This window comes from Alexandromys fortis, unplaced genomic scaffold (assembly GCF_014885135.2).
Source record: "Alexandromys fortis isolate MF-2015 unplaced genomic scaffold, M_Fortis_MF-2015_v1.1 scaffold_364, whole genome shotgun sequence".
Lineage (NCBI taxonomy): Eukaryota > Metazoa > Chordata > Mammalia > Rodentia > Cricetidae > Alexandromys > Alexandromys fortis.
Window position 1 is genome coordinate 435,412 of NW_026068245.1, and position 19,124 is coordinate 454,535.

Here is a 19,124-nt window from a genome sequence, read left to right on the forward strand (position 1 = left end):
GTCTTCTGGCTTTTGACCCCAACTTCCTTGAGCTCTTTGGATTTTCCTTTTTTTCTTTCTTGGACAGGATCTCCTGTAGCTGAGGCTGACCTTGGACAGGAGCCACTGTGACCAACTTAGATGAGAGAGAGGTGTCTGTGACCCCCCACCGCCAGCAAGGAGGCTACATTCATCCAGAATCAAGAGGAAAGGTGCCCCCAGGTTCTCTTCATCCAGAGACTAGGGCTTCTAGAACAGCTGGCTGCACTCGGATTGTAAGGTTTCCTCCAGGGGTGGAGAAGGTCTCATCTTGTTTCTATGTAGGCTTGGGGAACAGGGACAAGGGAAATGGGTCCTGGGAAAAAGCAATGAAAATCAAGAGCCTCGCCGGGCGATGGTGACGCACGCCTTTTGACGCACGCCTTTAATCCCAGCACTCGGGAGGTAGAGGCAGGCGGATCTCTGTGAGTTCGAGACCATCCTGGTCTACAGAGCTAGTTCCAGGACAGGCTCCAAAGCCACAGAGAAACCCTGTCTCGAAAAACCAAAAAAAAAAAAAAAAAAAAAAAAAAAAAAAAAAAGAAAAGAAAATCAAGAGCCTCTCATTTTGCAAGTCATTAGCATCTTCCACCGCCCCATCAAGTGTCAGTTCTGAGCCATGTGGGGAGGGAACCTGATATCACCCACAGTTACCAGGCAAACCTTTGAGAGGACCCCAGATGAGAGGCCATTGTTGGCAGTAGGAGGAAGTGGCAAGCCATGGCATGCTCACACCTCCCATCCACACCAGGGGGCGCCCTCACACCTGGCAATCCTCAACTGTTCTAAACTAAGGCTGCCACTTTAGGTCACCAGTGTTTCCTTCCTCCATACTATAGGAGCCATTTGCATAGGACTCACCTTCCCCTCCTTGGGGCCCAGGATCCTCATCTTATAGCCTATGATGCAAGTTCAGCAGGCCTACCCACTGCCTTCAGCAGGGACTCGACTAACCAACCTACCATTGGGGACCAGGAAAGGGGCCCCAGCTCAGGTGCAACACCTGGTGAAGAGAAAGAAGACAGAGGCTGAGTGGCAGGTTTCTGTACAGAAGTTGGCTTATACATTTTAGTAACGGGCAACAGTGCAGGGGCTACAGGGAGAATAAGAGTTCGAGAGCTGGGGTTTGCGTAAAGTTTACAAAGTGTATAAAGAATCTGTGTTTCTCTACAATAACAAAAACCAAAGGCTACAAGAGCAGTTGTATATACAAAACACGGAGATATTGCTTCACTTGCAGACAGGTTCCTGACCAGACAGGTAGACGAGACAGAGAAGGGGGAACGGGCAGGGGAGAGCGCTGCGTGCAGAGGAAGACGGAGAGGGCGGGGTGGGGGTCTTCTCCCAGCATAAATCTACAGGCAGGAGCAGGAGTGCGCAGGCCTGGGAATGCTGGAGGCCGTGCTGGCGCTGGCTATGGTGGTGTAGGCAGGAGGCAGAGCCCAGAGTGTCCACCTGCCCAGCCCCTGATGCCTGGCTCTTCGGGGGGTATCAGCTTACAGAGGGTTTGGGGTGGGGATGCAGGGCCAGTTGGGTCAACTGGCCAGAGAGGGAAGGAGGTGATCCCTGGAGTCTGTCACGGAAAACAGGAGAAGCCGGCTCTTTCCACTCATCTTCCTCACCTCTGGAAAGCCCTGTCCATCCTACCAACCTCCCCACCCTGTCAAGATGCCCACAATACCGAAGAGCAGTACATAAGCAAGGGACTTCTAGCTTCTCTCAAGCAGGCAGGACAGGAGAGGCCACTTGACTCCTGCTCCTCTTGGGCCAGTGGGCTGGCAGGAGGAGGGTGGGAGCAGCCTGTCCTAGAGGGACAAGGGAGGGGCCGGGAGGACACTGGAGGGGCTGGCCAAGGACCGAGGACGTGCACGCACGCTGGGTGGAGCGCAGGGTGGTCACAGGTTCTGGCAGCACTGCAGCTTACTGGGCTTCTGTCCATCGGAGGTGGGTGGTACACTGATGTCCACCACGTTGTTGCCAGGGGACTCATCATGGGCCGCACGGTCGGCAATTTGCTTCTGCGACACAATGCGGTAGATCTCTGCAACAGAGGACGCAGTGAGGACACAGGCTGGATGCTCCCTGATCCTCAACCTGACACAATTACCTGGGAGAAGCGCCTCTGTACAAGCCTATATAGGGGCTCTTGATGACTTAATTGACAAAGGCAGGACCATCGAGGGGGATGCTCGACTGTGTTCAATGAAGAAAGGGAGCTGAGTAGCAGCTCTTCTGATTGTGATAACGGGACCAGCTTTTTCAAGTACCTTGGAGTATTTTATCACAGCAACAGGAAACAAAGACAATTCCTACCATGCTGTGAAGGATTCTACCATATCACAGTAAAACAGTGTTGGGGGCTGGGCTCCTGGAGGTTCCTTGGCACAGCCAAGTGGGCAGGGGCAAGTCACAGAACTGGTCCTAGCTAGCCCAGGCTGCTTGTTCCTTCCTTCCCCTGAAGCCCCAGAAGGGTCTATCACAGACACTCGGGTGAGGACCTCTGTGTCCATGTGCCAGCAAGGGCTAGATATGTCTGGACTCTGTGGGGCATGGAAGGTCTGAACTGAGTTTACAGTGCACCTGCACACTGGGTACTGTCCTTATAGCCACGCAGACACTGGGCCCACCTGTGAGGATGTTCTTGAATGCTTCCTCTACATTGGTGGAATCCAAGGCTGAGGTCTCAATGAAAGACAAGTTGTTCTTTTCTGGAAGAGAAAATTGTCTCCTGAATCTGGCTCCCACAGCCTTCTCCCCACACCCCTTTCTAGGACTATACATGCCCACCTGCCTAAACCATATAAGAACTGCTGCTAGTGGGTGGGGACAAGAGGTTAACTTAACTGCTCAGGGACAAAGGCTGAACAAAGGCACTATGACCATGAACCTTGACACTGGAGGAGGTGGGTACCCGACTTGTAGACAATTCTCTGAATTCATCAGTTTGGTTTCCAGAGCACGGTCCCACCAACTGGCATGTCCACCACAAGCTCACCTGCAAAGGCACGGGCCTCGTCAGTAGGCACAGCCCGAAGGTGGCGCAGATCACTCTTGTTGCCCACCAGCATGATGACGATGTTGCTGTCCGCATGATCCCGCAGCTCCTTCAGCCAGCGCTCCACATTCTCATACGTCAAGTGCTTGGCGATATCATACACCAGCAGTGCACCCACTGCACCACGGTAGTACCTGCACAGTAGGTGCAGCATGAACCTCAGCCTGCAGGGCAGCAGCCTCATGGGAACCCTGGGGGACAGTGGCCTTCATATCTTTGAAGGAGGCCCTACACAGTGGGAGAGGCTGAGAAGGTTTTGGGGCTCAAGGCTAGAAGACACTCCAAGGCCATCAACAGAAGGAGAGTATATAGCAGCTGTGTGGAAGTGCCAATGCCCCCTGTACAGACAGACCATTTGCATCCTGTGGAGATGAAGGACCAAAGGGAATGCAAAGCATAGCAAATGAGGGGACGGGACAGCAAGGGGCTAAGGGTGCATAAGAGGCAGGCTACGTGGTTGGCAATTGGGGGGCTAGGAGATGATGACGCCAGGACAGGAAAGCAGGTAGGCTGCCTGGGCGGGGTTAGACTAGAATGGAGGGCCTAAGCCAGACTCTCAGTCTACCCAGTAAAAACCTCAGTGCCAGGTTATGCCCCAGGCTGGGTGCTGGTCTGCCTGTGGGTCCCACAGCTCTCGGGGTACCCTTCTGTTTCTTGATCTAGGTCTCCACACTCCAGTCCAGCCTCTACATACCCTTACAAAGCTCCCATGTCATAGGCCACACACCCCTGCTATCTCCATGTCTTAACTCTGGCTAGACTCACGCAGAGGTAATGGCACGGTAGCGCTCCTGGCCGGCAGTATCCCAGATCTGAGCCTTGATGGTCTTGCCGTCCACCTGAATGCTGCGAGTGGCAAACTCCACGCCGATGGTGCTCTTGCTCTCTAGATTAAACTCGTTTCTGGTGAAGCGTGACAGCAGGTTGCTCTTGCCCACTCCTGAGTCCCCGATAAGCACCACTTGGGGGCAGGGTGAGAGGGAGAGGAGGTAAGGGTCTGGAGCACCCAATGTTTCCCACATCCACCCACAAAGCCTATATGGTGGCTCCCTGGTTTCTGCCACCCCCAGACACCCTGGTAACACACAGGAAATGGAAGCTTCAGAAACAGTCAGCACAGACACCTTTGCCTGTCTCTTGTCCTCAGAGAAAGGCTGTCCCAGTTAGGAGATAGGAACATCCCCAGGCCACGCTGCACAGAGGACGGCCTGAGATTCATCAACCCAGAGCCTGACGGCTGAGTAGTCAAGAATGGCCACAGAAAGCTCTAGAGCTGAGTGACCCTTACCCTCTCTGGGTACATATGTGAACGGAAGGCAGTAGGCTATTTGCAAGATGAGAATGAGAATACACAGAGTCAGGACCTGGCCAGCGCAGTACCCAGGGGCACAGCGGAGCATTTGTCCTCACTGTGTCTTTGTTCTGGGCACGGGACGGTCAGCATTCGGCAGGGTTAGTACCTATTACAGTCTGTCTGTCTGGTGTTTGAAGCGATAGGAAACAATACTCCTCCCCTTGTCCAAGCTTCTTCAGCTGCTTCAGATAAACAAACCCTTGTCTGCCTGTTTCATGAGCAGCAGGAACATGTGTTCTGGCTGCAGACTACACAGGGCTGGCCACCATTCCTGCCCGAGGTGAGGATTACTGTACTCGGTGCTCCTAGATGGTCCCATCACTGTCGCGTCTTTAGTAGGCACAGATGTCAGTGTGTATGACTTCCTTCTTCCTGAGCGCTGGCCATGTGACATGACAGGGAGAAAAGGTCTCTATCCAGCCCTGTGTTTACTCCCTTGAAGCGGGAGCCAATCACTACAGTGCAAACCAGTGCTGCAGCTCAGGTGGCAGAGCGTCTGCCTACCATGGGTTTAATCTCCAGCACTGCATAAACTGGGCATGGTGGTACATGCCTGTTATCCCAGCACTCAGGAAGATCAGAGATCCAAGATCATGACAGCACATGCCTTTAATCCCAACACTCAAGACAAGCCAGCCTTGTCTACATATCAAGTGCCAGGCCATTCAAAGCTGCACAGTAAAACCCTGTCTCAAAAAAGTTATGTCCTGCCCCCAACAACAAAAAAAATTCAAGGTCAGCCTTGGTTACACGACAAATTTGAAGCAAGCCTGGGCTACATAAGACACTGTCTCAAAACAACAAAGACAAACAGAAATCTACTCCAGAATGGCTATCGGGACAACATAGCTCGGAGAGATAAGTGTTGCAGGTGAAAGCTCCCCATGACACAGGGCATGACAACAGACAAGGACTATGCAGTGGAACTGACCGGTGCCAGGCTGTCAAGTGAGCCCTAACCTGGCTGGGAAAATAGCGCATCCAGGGGCTGCAGCTCTGGGGTAGGGCCTGGCCCTGGGCAGGCTGTCCTTAGACCCAGGATCCACCATGCATGCACCTGCTCACAGTTCTGTACCTACACGTGCACGTGCTCACATGAATACAATGTCTGACCAGATACCTTAGCCAGAAATCTTGTGGCCCCTGAAGGCAGAGATGTGGGACTCTGCAGCTGAGGGTGGGCCTACCAGGAGAGCCACTGGGGCGGCAGGCGTGGTCATCCAGGGAACTGGAAGGGTATTCACCCAGGATCAGGATCCCAGCCAAGGAGAGACAGGCATGGTTGCAGCAGACTGAGCCTGAGCTCATGGCCACACTGAGTGGCTGAAAGGTAAGCACTGGGAAGAGCTCGCAGGAGGAACCAGGTCCCAACATGCAGCACCTTCCCCTCCCTACAACCACGCTGAGGGGCTCAGCCTACGTGCTCTGATTTCTCTCTCCTGAAAAGAATATTTTTGTGGGGGTGCAGGGAAGATAAGAGGACAGCAGGACAGGTTCTCAGGCGTAGCCCTCCTTATCTCTAACTTTCGACCTTCCTGTCCCCGCCTCCTAAGTGCTGGAATTACAGGAGTTTACTAAGAGGCCAGGCTAAGAATATGCTCTCTTGATGCCTTACCACTCTAGGTATTGCCCTGATTTTCTCCTTTCTGTACACCTAACTCCTAGAAAGTTCTATCTATACTTCTGTCTCTGCCTCCACTTCTCCGGGACCCCGTAGGCCCCAAACTGAACACATAGTTATCCAGGGTCTGGGGAGAAGGAGGGGCATCCACCTTGGGCTCAGGACCCCATGGTGTGGGTAGGGATGTACAACCCTGAGGCTGAGTCACTGGCCCTGTGGAGCGGGGTGAGGAGCACATCATGGGAAGAGCCCTTGGGAGGGACTCGGCCCCCACCCCCATGACCTCCCAGTGGCTACAAGGAAGAGGTCAGGTCTCAGTGCCTTGGCCCCATGCAGCAGCTCAGGGTGCCCTCCTCCTACACTGTTCTTCCTGTGCTTCGCTGACCCCACACTGCCTCCCCATCTTACAACTGCTGCAGGCTATCCTTCTACCTGAAAACATGAGGGAGCACAGGACCGGATCCCCAGGTGACCCTCTCCAGGCTGAGGCTGGTGTGCCCTCCCCTTTATATCCTCAAACAGAACCCCAGCACTTCAAGTCAGCACAACAGAATACAGTGTCCTGGTCACCTCACCAGGTTACCATTCCCACCTTCCTAGCTTAGTCAATAATTCAGTCAACTTGGAAGATACTCAGATCAACAATTTAAAATCATCTTCAATCCTTTCTTCCTCTCATACTCTAGGGTATATATATATATATATATATCATTTCTTTTGAGATAGGGTCTCAGGCAGCTGAGGCTGGCTTCCAATTCACTATGTAGCTGAGAAATACTTAGATTGTCCTACGAATTCACACTGGTGTATGTGATGTTGGGGATGGAACCCATGGTCTCATGAATTCTAGGTAAATGCTCTACCAATTGAGCTACATCTTTAGTCCTGTATGTGTACTTGTCTATATGAATTCAATTGCTGGACAAAGCGTGTGTATGTGTCTGTGTGTCTGAGTGTATGGTGTGTTCGTAGATGTCTGCTCATTACCAGCTCCCAAGGCCAGGCCACCATCTCACACAGTGTCAGTCTTTTCTTGGGGGTCCCAGCCAAAAGCTTGTACTCCTCCCAGCCACAAGAAGTCACCTGTGAGCACTAGCACTGCACTGTCTGCCCAGGACACAGACAGAATGATGACTCCCAAATCCCTAAGAATCAAAGCTCAGGTCCTCCCTGGGGCCCACGAGGCATGGCACTACATGCCTTGAAGCGTCTTTCCTTCCCTTCCTCAGTATCTGACATGCTGCAGCTGGCTTCATGGGCTCCTTGCTCTGCCCCAACACACCAGGCACAGTCCTGCCTCAGGACCTTTACACAGAACCATTCTTTCTCTGGCCCCCACCTCACCTCTTTGTGAGCCCCTTGGCTGCCCAGAAGATCCTCCCCACACCTATTACAATCCTACTTTCCCGACCCTCCCCATTCTCTGTTCTAGCTCTCCTTCACAGCTCGTGCCACCGCACATGTCGGGTTCGCGCGTGCCTTTTCCTGTGGCTAGTCTGCCCCATAAGCATGACTCCTGAACAGCCTTGTTCCTTGCTGTATCCTCGGGCCTGGCACACGGTAAGTGCCCACAAATGTCTGTGGAATGAATCAACAAACCCCATCTACCTCATCTGACCCCAAATGTGCCTGGATCACCCTGGGAAAATGCCCAGGTCAGCCCCCTCAGGGCACAGGTAAAGATGAGGCAAAAACAGGGAGCCCAACCCATTTCACCTTCTCGGTTGGCTGCTTTAGACCCGAGAATCATAAGACTCAGGCAAGCACAGTGGTACATACCTATAATTCTAGGACTCAGGGGGCTGCAGAAGGAGAACCATGAATTTAAGGGCAGCCTGGGCTATAGTACAAATTCAAGGCTAGCTTGAGCTACATTTTGAGTTCCTGTTTCCAAGGACACAAACAGCAGTGGCAAAGAGCCTGTCTGCGTATGCACAAAGCCCTGGGTTTGGTCCCCAGCACTGCAGTAAACTGGGTGTGGTGGGCATAAAGCCAAGCCTAGTGCCGTGCCCTGGAAACACTCTGGAGGCGGAGGCAGAAGTTGTTCAGGTCATCCCTGGCTACATAGTGAGTCTTGGGAAACCCTAGGCTTCATGAGACCCTTAAAAAAACAAAAGGAGGGGCTAGAGAGATGGCTCAGAGGTTAAGAGCATTGCCTGCTCTTCCAAGGGTCCTGAGTTCAATTCCCAGCAACCACATGGTGGCTCACAACCATCTGTAATGGGGTCTGGTGCCCTCTTCTGGCCTTCAGGCATACAGACAGAATATTGTATACATAATAAATAAATAAATAAATATTTAATTAAAAAAAAAAAAAAAAGGAGCCTGGTGTGGTGGCTCAGACCTTTAATCCTAGCACTCAGGAAGAGGACCCAGGCCAGCTACATAGTGAGATCTTACCTCAAAATAAAACAACAACAAAAATCCCCACAAAAACAAAACTACAAAATTAGCAAACAACTTCAACAAACAAGCAAAAAACAAAACCCCACAAACAGATTCACAAGAGGGAGAACAAAAGGAGGCTGTGGAGATAGCATATACTATTTCACACAGCCCATTTTACAAAAAAGGAAACTGAGGTTCAGAGGAGGAATGTTATAATCAGGGTGTGGCGGCAAAGCAGGAGTCAAGGCCTGTGTTTATCTGCAGACTTGTCCCCACTTCCCAATTCCATTTACCAAGCAACCTTTGTCCAAGCAACTTGTCTGGGAAGTTGTCTAAGCAGAATCTGAATTCAGACTTCCAGAACAAGGCCCTTCCTTCCATCTCAATCTCACATCTGGACTGCCATTTTCCCGTTATCGCTGGCATACAACTCAGGGGTCCTGGTTCTACTTCTGGAAGCAGTGAAGCCCAGTGCACCTTAGCCTACCACCTGGACACCCTTCAGGGAGAGCCAACAAACTCCTGCTCAGTTTTCAAGATCCAACAGTATGTGAGACTCCTCAGGAGTTCAGGCTTCTCCTCTCCAAGAAGAGTATCATACGGCTGGTCCACAAGTCATGTGGCGACAGGCTCAGCATCCTCCTGAGACCAGTATAAGCATGTTAAGTTCAGAGAAAGAAATGAAGTGAGACAAGAAAGGAGTCAAGGACCCCCCAATCCTGCTAGCTCCTGGGCCACAGGGACCAAGCAGGATGGCAGGAATCACTCTCCACAGCATCTACCTCCTCACTTCCTTCCCACAGGACCTGCCACAGCCAGGAGAATTTTTCTCCGCATTCTCACACCCACAGGAATGACATGGAAAACCAGCTCTGCTCAGGTCTCTCACACCCTCTTTGTCCTCTCAGCCTTGCCTCTGTTGCACAGCCTTCCGGACCCTTGGCCACAGCAGCTGCACTGTGACCAGGACTGGACCTTGGGTTAAGCTTGTGCCCAAATGCCTCATGAGCCTAGGTTTAAGCAAATTCTCAGAGCACCCCCAGGGAAAGACACAATGTCAATAATCCCACTGCAGTTGGGGATACTCAACCCAGAGACAAATTCCCAGTTCAAGGTTACCTACTGAGAAAGTTGAGGGTCACAGGTCATGCCCAGGCGAACAGCAGGAAGGCTAGGCTGCTCAGGACATCCCTGGCCCAGGGTGACTGATAGACCAGAGTGGTAACTCGGCTGCCTCTGCTCAGGACATCCCTGGCCCAGGGTGACTGATAGACCAGAGTGGTAACCCTGGCACAGGGTGACTGATATACCAGAGTGGTAACCCTGGCCCAGGGTGACTGATAGACCAGAGTGGTAACCCTGGCCCAGGGTGACTGATAGACCAGAGTGGTAACCCTGGCACAGGGTGACTGATAGACCAGAGTGGTAACCCTGGCACAGGGTGACTGATAGACCAGAGTGGTAACCCTGGCACAGGGTGACTGATAGACCAGAGTGGTAACCCTGGCCCAGGGTGACTGATAGACCAGAGTGGTAACCCTGGCACAGGGTGACTGATAGACCAGAGTGGTAACCCTGGCACAGGGTGACTGATAGACCAGAGTGGTAACCCTGGCACAGGGTGACTGATAGACCAGAGTGGTAACCCTGGCACAGGGTGACTGATAGACCAGAGTGGTAACTCGGCTGCCTCTGCGTGTATGATGGGTATGAAAATGGCTTTGTCAAGAAAACAAGTGATCGGTTGTCTTGGGAAAATAATAAGACCTTGAGGACACAGCCCCCAGCATTTCCAAAGAAGTCTGTGGCCTTGCTGGCCAGGAAATGGTCCCCCTGGATATGCCATTTGGCGTGCTGAGCAGGCAAGCCCAGTTGGCAAAAACAAAGGTCTGGCACCTCTCAAGAGCCCTGGACGCTGCAGTCTATCCCATGACAGGGTAGCACCTCTGGAGCCTCTCATGTTCAGGCTGACTGAGCAGCTATTCAGTGTAGCGAAGAAGGTGTCCTCTAGGAAGTGGACCCTTACCATCCCAGGCTCCAGGGACTGGCACAGGGATACATTCTTGCCTCAATTATTCTTCAGGGCTAGTGGGAGTCACTTGCATAGCAGGCCTGGTAGGCATGGTGCCTAGCCTGGTGTGCTTGGCAGAAGGATCTAAGTTCTAGTGCTAGCCCTGTCTGTCCCTGGAATCGAGTCATTCTATGTCCTTGGGCAGGGGTGGGCACAACCCAAAGAGCAGGGTCCAGGACTTCTCACATGACCTGTTTCCTTGAAAACTAACTGGCTAGGAATTCTGGGAAAAGAGTCTGAGGATGGAGCCTAGGTGATCCCAGTGTAGAACCCCTAACTTAACGTTCCTCTGAAGAGAAGTCGGGAGTATCCCTGGGGATCCACCAGCAAGCTGAGAAAATGGCCAGCGGCTGACAGGAGGACATGCTGGGTGAATAAACTTGAGGATCTATTATTAGGTACAAATAAATAACCTTGCTCCTGGGGCAGAAGAGACTATTTATGGAGGAAAACAAATGGCATGTGGCCACCACTCTGAGGACCTCTTGGCCTTCTCCATAAGGTTAAAGGAGCCAATGTATGATGGACTGCCAAAAATGTGTGTGTGTGAACAGTCACTGTCTCAAGCAAAGACTTGTGGCTCTCCATGTCAAGGAATGGTGACCAATGCCTAGGGTAAGGAGGTGGGGACAGGCAAGGTTGGTTGAGCACAGGGAATTGGGGGTGGGGTGAGGCATCAGAGAGAGCCACATAGATACAAGATCAGTCTTTGTCAACACTTCTAGTACAACTGCAGATTTTTTTGTTTTGTTTTTTCTTGAGACAAGATCTCACTATGTAGCCTAGACTGCCCTTGGCCTCATCTTCTTGCCACTGAATACGAGATACTTCTCTAAGACTGACCAGGTCACCACCCTTGTCTTGATGGCTGGCTGGCCGTAGGCCTGGGCTTCTGGGCTGTGGGTCTCAGAAGGCACTGGCAGGTGCAGAGTATTCACATTCTGGGGGACCTGCCCCATGCAAGGAAGTGATGTGATTGATGATACAGTTTGCCTGCGAGCTCTCTTCCCTTCTAATTCCCTAGCACTCCCTTTTGTAATTTAAGAGCTTGAAAATCTGAATGACAAGGACAAAGGTTAAAGGGTCCTCAGATGAGCTATAAGGAGTGGAGAGGAGACCTAGGAGAGCACTGGTGGGATGCTGATCTTGGCGGTTAGGCAGCTACTACAAATAACTGAAGAAGGCACCTGCCAGACCAGGAAAGGAGGCCAGTGGGGGAGGGCAGCAGGGCAGGCAGGCACTTCCCATGCCAGCTGCTGTAGGAGCTGATTGGTGTTTCCAGGAAGTGAGCTCTGGAGACAAGTAACAGGAATGGCAATGGAGCTCCATCGCCCCTGACCTAGTAACTGCACTTCTGGGAATGCACATCAAGGAAACAGCCCACAGGGCAAAGAGAAGACTTGGGCACACATTCAATGCCAGGCTATTTATAACAGCAGAAGGTCGAAAACAAGCAGAGATGACCACAGATGCTGAATGAGCTGACTTGAAGGGAGAAGATTCCCTGCCCTCCCTGACGCTTCTTCAAGGGTGGGCTGAGTGGGGACGGCCCCTGCCACAGCAGGACTTGAGTATGTTCCACCAGTAACTAAAGAGCCTTTCAAATCTCTGGTCCTCTGGTCCAAAGTCCCTTCAAATCGTCCTCTGCCTCTAGATGAAACCTAGAGCCTAACAGCTGCTGACCAGTCTCACGTCTGGACAAAGCTCACTGTCAGCCCATGGTACTAGGTGGTAACTTTATCTTTGCAGAAGTCTGTCTTGCCCTACAAGTCTTTTGTCACATGGCTATTCCAGCTACCTCCACAATCCCAAGATGCCAAGGCTGGCTTTGAGCACTAGGCTACACTCCCAGAAGGGCAACAGTGTGTCCCTTGAGTACCCAGGAGTTAGCTCTCACAGCCAGCCACTGTCAGTTGGGGACTGTAGAATAGGATGGGACCAAAAAGTCACAATGCCTGAGATCCCTAAACACACTCACCAGAGAAATAAAAGGCCTCAGGAACATGGGTGCGCGCGCACCAGGTAGGAAAACTCTTCCTGCAGGTTGGATGTGTATGTGTTGAGGAGAGGTTGGACACTTGTTTGTTCCAGGTTTAAGCTGCAAGGCTTGCCCCAAAGCTTACACAGGTGCTAAGTGGCAAAAATCCACAGAGTCCTGAGCTCAAACCTGCTCCACCCTTAGGAACTTGTGTAGACCAAGCTTGCTTGCCTTGACCTCACAGAGCTGTCTGCTTCAGCTTCCTCGTGAGTGCTGGAATAAAAGGTGTGTGCCATCACACCCGTCCAAATTACATTATTTATTTTGTGTGCATGTATGTGTGTGGGCTCATGTGACATGGAGTACACATAGGGACAGAGGACAACTTGCAGACTCTTCACCCCAAGACTCAACTCAAGTTGTCAGGCTTGGCAGCATACACCGATACTTGCTGAGCTACCTCACTAGGTTCAGGTTGGCTTTGAAACAGAAAAGGATCCTCTTGCCTTCAACTCTGAGTACTGGGATTCCAGATGTGCACCGCTACAGACCTGTTTCCTGGATAATATGGACTGTATAAACTCATAGAGGATTAAAGGGGATCATTGTAAAGTCTCAGCACAGTGTGCATACCGGGTCAATGTCATCCACGTGTGTCTTTCTCTTTGAGAAAGGGTTCCAGTAATCCAGGCTGGCCTCCGCACTTCTGATGGTCCCACCTTTGCCTCCCAAATGCAGGCCTCCCAAGGTCTGCAGCATCACTCAAGGCTTTTGCGGTGCTGGCGATAAATGCCAGGGCTTTGTGCATGCTACCGCTAGGCAAGCTATCTACCAACTGGACTACATCTCCATCACTTACCCAGAGTTTGAACTAGTGCTGCACACACTGGTACCGTCCCCCCCAATTCCAAGGCACCACAATTTAGGGTTCCAGCACATGACCTAGGCTCCACCCCAAGGCAGGCCCCACCCTAGAAGGATCACACCAATCAGACTTCTTGGGCACGCCCACAATTTTCTCCAACTGCCCTAACCCCATCTGTAACCCTGCTTTCAACTCAGCCCGCCCGCCAAACCCAGGGAAGCCCCGCCCCCAGGAGCCCCGCCCCAACGGCCTCTCCTACCACTCGGGGCTCCACCCCCCCAGGCCCCGGCCCCGCCCCGGCGCATCCGGGGTCCGTAGGCCTCTTTGAGCCTCCGTCTTCTCACCGCTGGGCACTCGGGCCCGAAGCCTGGAGAGCTCGGCTTGCCGCGGCTGCCTCCGCCTCCCTATCCTGGACAGGCCCCGCCGAAGCCCCGGGCTCCACCCTGAGCCGTCTCGCCCGGCAGCGCGATGGCGGCCCTCCCGCGGCTACGGCACCCTTGCCCGTCTGTACTGCACCGAGCGCACCTTTGAATAGGTAGTCGTACTCGTCGTCCCGGGTCCCCATTGTCCTGGCGCTTCCGGCGGGATCGGCGACTCCGCAGCCCCACCACAAACACCCGACGGGGGCGGAACCGGCGCCGCGCAGAGCGGCGGTCCGACGGCCAGTCAACGGTGAAAGTGGTGGTGACAGGCACTCGGGCCAGCCAATCACACTCAGGAGTCGAGCTCAGGGGGGCGGGATGCTCCTGGGGTCCGCCCTTCTAGCCCTCGGTCTCCAGGAGAAAGGCGGAAGGAATGCGGACCTTTTCAAACTGACAGACTCAGCAGCCTCTCAGAAGCAGGTGTAGAAAGGCGGGGCGGAAGACTTGAACAATGAAGCGGATTGACGGAGTGCGTAACCAATGGGGGACTAGATTCGGACTCGGATTTCGAGCAGACCTGTAGGGAAATTGAGCTGCCTCCAGCTGATGTGAAAGGCTTTAACGTCTTGATGATATCATAGGTCAGTGCCTCTGCTCTGGCCTCTTACCCTAGCCCCATAAATGACCATTTCCGGGTATATGTGCGAGGGGGTTACAGTTACCCAGTTCTTTGTTTAAACCTAAAGCTATGTCAGTACATTCAAAACAAATGGGGATCCTATACTTCTTTATCTGTCCTTCTTCTCGACAAATTAAGTCTCTTTTTACCATTACTCATGGCTTTCCTTTCTTTTTTTAGGGCAGAGTCTCACTGTGTAACCTGGCTGCACTGGAATTAGTGATGTGGATCAGATCACATTTTTCCCCCCTTTTTTGGGGTGGAGAGGTCGTTTTTCGAGACAGGGTTTCTCTGTAGCTTTTTGTCTGTCCTGGAACTCGCACTGTAGCCCAAGCTGGCCACGAGCTCACGGAGATCTGCCTGTCTCGGCTTCCCTAGTGCTGGGATGAAAGGTGTGTGCAACTACCGCCCGCTTGGTTTTCTTATTTTAGACAAGACCTCATGTTGCTCTGGTTGACTTCAAACTTACTATGTATTTATGGATTACTTTGAACTTCTTTCCTGTTTTATTTGGAGCTCAAGGTCTCACTGTGTCGCTCCAGCTTGCCTGGAGCTTGCAGTGTAGAACTCAGAAATCAACCTACCTCTGCCCCCACCCCACACCCCCACGAATTAAAAAATGTTTACCACGCTGGGCGGTGGTGGCGCAGGCCTTTAATCCCAATACTCGGGAGGCAGAGGCTGGTGGATCTCTGTGAGTTTGAGGCCAGCCTGGTCTACAAGAGCTAGTTCCAGGACAGGCTCCAAAGCTACAGAGAAACTCTGTCTCAAAAGAAAAAAAATGTTTACCACTACACCCTGGCCAACTTTGAACTTGTGATCCTCTCGCACACTGGTGACTGAGAAGTCACCTCTCTGACCTCATTTTCTTCCTCTGCTCATGTGTTCCTAAAATCATGTGGATTGTTTCCTTAAAAACACACAATTAACAGTCCACTTTGTGCCATGAAGTCTGTTTAACAGATATTCAGAAGCTGGGAAGACTAGTAAAAAAGAATGCAGCTTAATTGTATTTATTTTGCATGTATGTTTATGTTCTGCACTATATGCATGCAGTGCTCAGAGGTCAGGGGTGATATCAGATCCCTGAAACTGGAGTTACAGACAGTTGTGATCCACCATGTGAGTGCTGGGAATCAAACCTGGATCCTGTGTAAGAGCAGTCAGTGTGGTCCACAAAGCAAGTTCCAGGAAAGCCAGGCCTGTCACACAGAGAAAACTTGTCTAAAAAAAAAAAGAAAGAAAGAAAAGAAAAGAAAAAACCTGTGATAGAAATTAAATAAAAAGAAAGAAAAGAAAAACCTAACAAACAAAACCGTTTTTGTTAAGATGTGCTAACTCCTCACTTAGGCCCTCAGGATAATAAAGAGAAAGATGAAGGCCTGCTATCTCTGTCTTCATTTTGTGTCTCTCCTTGCTTTGGATAAAGACTCTTCTTTGACTGCAGGGGCATATTAATCACTCAGGGGTGTCTGGTCTACCTAGTTTATGATTCTGAAAGCACAAAGTGAGGTCAATGACTTCACGTCTATGATCACCTTGGATTCCTTCCCACCTCTAGATAAGGGTAAGTATCTATGATGCAAGCAAGGCTGCACCCCAGGGCAGAAGTGATGCTTTTGAAAGGGAACCAATCTCTTCCAGAAAGATGGTGCTAACTTCTTTAGACCACATTGAAGAACCAGAGCAGAGATAATGATCGATGAGACCACTGTTTGACTGCTCAGTCATGGATACTGCTTGCTTTCTTCTTGTGCATATGTGATAAATGCATGTGTACGTTCATATGTGGAGGTGGGTGTGTATGCGTGTGTGTATAAACGAGCTCGTGGAGGTCAAAGACTGATGATGACAGATGTCTTCCTCAATGACTACCATCTCAGTTTTTGAAGACTGCACCAGAATCTCACTGATTTGCCTAGATTAGCTGGCCAGCAGGCTCCTTAGATCTATCTGCCTTTGACCCTTAAAGCTGAGAGTGTTAGTGCACACTAACACACCTGGCTTTGTGTGGTGCTGCGGATCCAAACCCAGCACCAAGTCATCTCCCCATTCTAGTTATACATACCCCTTGATCCAGTTCTGTAAATCCCAAAGGTAAGTGGGATAATGATAGTCCTTTATTATGCCAATTAAAGAGATAGGTAAGAAGAATACTTGTTTAACAAGACCCAAACCCTGGGTTCCATCATCAGAATCGTGTATACATATACGTGCATGGTATATATATATATATTCAGGTATGTCTAAGCTAGTAGTTAGAGACAGGAGGGTCAGAAGTTCAAGGTCATCCTTGGGTATATAGCAAGTTCAAGGTCAACAGGAACTTCATGAAACCCTTTCAAAAGAAAGGTAATCTCTGTGAGCTCAAGGTCAACTTGGTCCATACATTCAGTTCAATTCTAGGACTACTAGTCTGTCTCAAAAGATGTAGAGATAGGAGTGGCAAGGCTGCGTCCCCGGCACCCGGCTGCCGGCATGGCTAGCTTATGCCCCAAAATAATTACACGGAAACTGTATTCTTTTAAACACTGCCTGGCCCATAAGTTCCAGCCTCTTATTGGCTAGCTCTTACATATTAATCTAACTCATTTGTAATAATCTGTGTAACCCACAAGGTGGCTTACCAGGGAAGATCTTAACCTGCGTCTGTCTGGAGTGGGAGAATCATGGCGACTCCTCGACTAAGCTTCTTTCTCCCAGCATTCTCTTCTGTTTACTCCACCCACCTATGTTCTAACCAATAAAATGGGCCAAGGCAGTTTCTTTATTATAATTAACCAATGTCCTTCCTCAATCATTTCCCCTTTTTCTGTTTAAACAAAAAAAGAAGGCTTTAACTTAACATAGCAAAATTACATATAACAAAACAGTTATCAAGCAAGAATTAGTTACAATATATCTATTTTATCTTTTATCATAACAAAGGAAAACAACTATAACTATTCATTCTTCAACTCCATCAAAGACTCCAGAAGGATATAATACTACCTAAGTAAACAAGAAATAAGAAAACTCTAGAAAAGACAGAGACATCTCGCTGCCTGGACAGTCACCCAAAGTTCTTCGGTACCGTTGGGGTATCCATCTCCGGCCTACAGGCCCATAGTATCCAGCAGACACCTCCACAAAGCAGGAAATTTTAAAGACAGTTTAGTCACTTTTCTATATCCTGTAGAATGTCTCGCAGACTCTTTCATGAATCAGGAACCCCAAAAGACCATCTCACCTTTAGGCAAGTTCAGCAGTCCTCTCTCTGAGGGTTCTCTGTGTTCAGTTTATGCAACAGTCCAGGCAAGAGCAGTTTCTTGCCCAAATGCCTATCCAACTCCATAAGGATCCTCTTCGATGCCCATCTTCCTCTTGAAGTAGCTGGTGCTGCCAGGAGCAGACGTGTCTCCTTGTCATGAAAAGTCCTAAGTTATTAAAATATTTTAAATGCCATATTCTGCAGTCTTTGAAAGATATGAAGAATGCCTATCTAACTGAAATATATCTCTATATATCTAGAAAATCTAATTAACATGACTACAAGCTTAACTATTAGCGATGATTATCCATTAACAACCTATATTTCCTAATTATACATTACATTTTTAAATGAACTACACAATCACAATACCTTAATCAAGATCAAAAATACATATACATATAACAAAATTGACCTTAAAATCCATACCAATGCAAATTATTCATATCTATATCATATCCCCCTTTAAATGTAAAAGAACATTTATAAACAATATTTGGGAACATGGGCGTAGTTTTTTCTCTCCAAACTGCTTCCTGCTGAATAGGGGCGTCGTTAATTAGGTCGTTCATGATATAACCTGTGTGCTAGTTTCATCTCAGTTGGCAATTGAGCGAAGCAATTTTTTGAGGGTGTTCACAGCAACCTTTCAGGAGGGCGTGGTCTATCATACCAAATCGGAATAGATGCAATCCACAGGGTCTCATCCTCTGCAAAAACAAAAGAAGACCCTCTCCAAAGCATCATATCCTTAGACCCAAATTCTGAAATCATAATACCCTCATGAAATCCATTTTGGTTTAGCTTGGCAGCCCATATAATGAAATGTCTCTCTGTACTTAGCGCCTTCACAGTCAAAAATTAAAAAAAAAAAAAACACAATGTACATAATCCAGACTCTCTGTGAATTTTCCATTTTTACGTGGCTTATTTTTACTCTTATCACTTTACTTTATTCTGTCTCTTTAAAGACTTTACCCTTTTTTCAAAGGCATTAACTTTATTCTCTATATTTTTTTCTTCTCTCTCCCAAGCCTATGTACATTCATCCAACAGTGTCTGAATCTGTTTTATTGTGAATCTGTAATTTTTTTACTATCCAGGAGCATTTTTTTTAAAATGTTAAGCACTTCTTAAAAACTTAAGTTGCACCATGTACAGATAATATGGTACTGCTTGTGTCTTGCCCAGTCTAAACCTTAACTGTGCTGTTATTATGGCAATTATGATAGTTCCTGCCTGAGGTCAGCACAGTTCAGCTTGGAGCAGCCACTCCTGCCTCAGAGCCATTTGGTGCCCCTGAGCTGAGCACAGTTCCAGGCACACAGCAAGTCCACTTTGGCGTCGCAGTCAGCAGTTTAACTCCGAGACTGAGCGTGCAGCACAGAAACTCTTTTCATTCAAGTTACAGCCAAATTTGACAAGCGCAGTCTGAAAGCATCTCTCTATATGGCGGCAGGGATCCACCATGCTCTTCTGCCTG

At 49.8% G+C, this 19,124-nt stretch overlaps 1 protein-coding gene across 1 annotated transcript; it reads right to left on the bottom strand.

The window, feature by feature from the left end:
• Positions 1-1,053: 1,053 nt before the first annotated feature.
• Positions 1,054-14,055, bottom strand: Rab11b (RAB11B, member RAS oncogene family). The gene is made up of 5 exons (XM_050131271.1): positions 13,876-14,055; positions 3,839-4,034; positions 3,014-3,207; positions 2,646-2,726; positions 1,054-2,059 (listed from the first exon to the last, which is right to left on the bottom strand). The coding sequence occupies exons 1-5, from the start codon at positions 13,913-13,915 to the stop codon at positions 1,914-1,916; spliced, it is 657 nt and encodes a 218-aa protein (XP_049987228.1). The 5' UTR covers positions 13,916-14,055; the 3' UTR covers positions 1,054-1,913.
• Between the last annotated feature and the right edge of the window lie 5,069 nt (positions 14,056-19,124).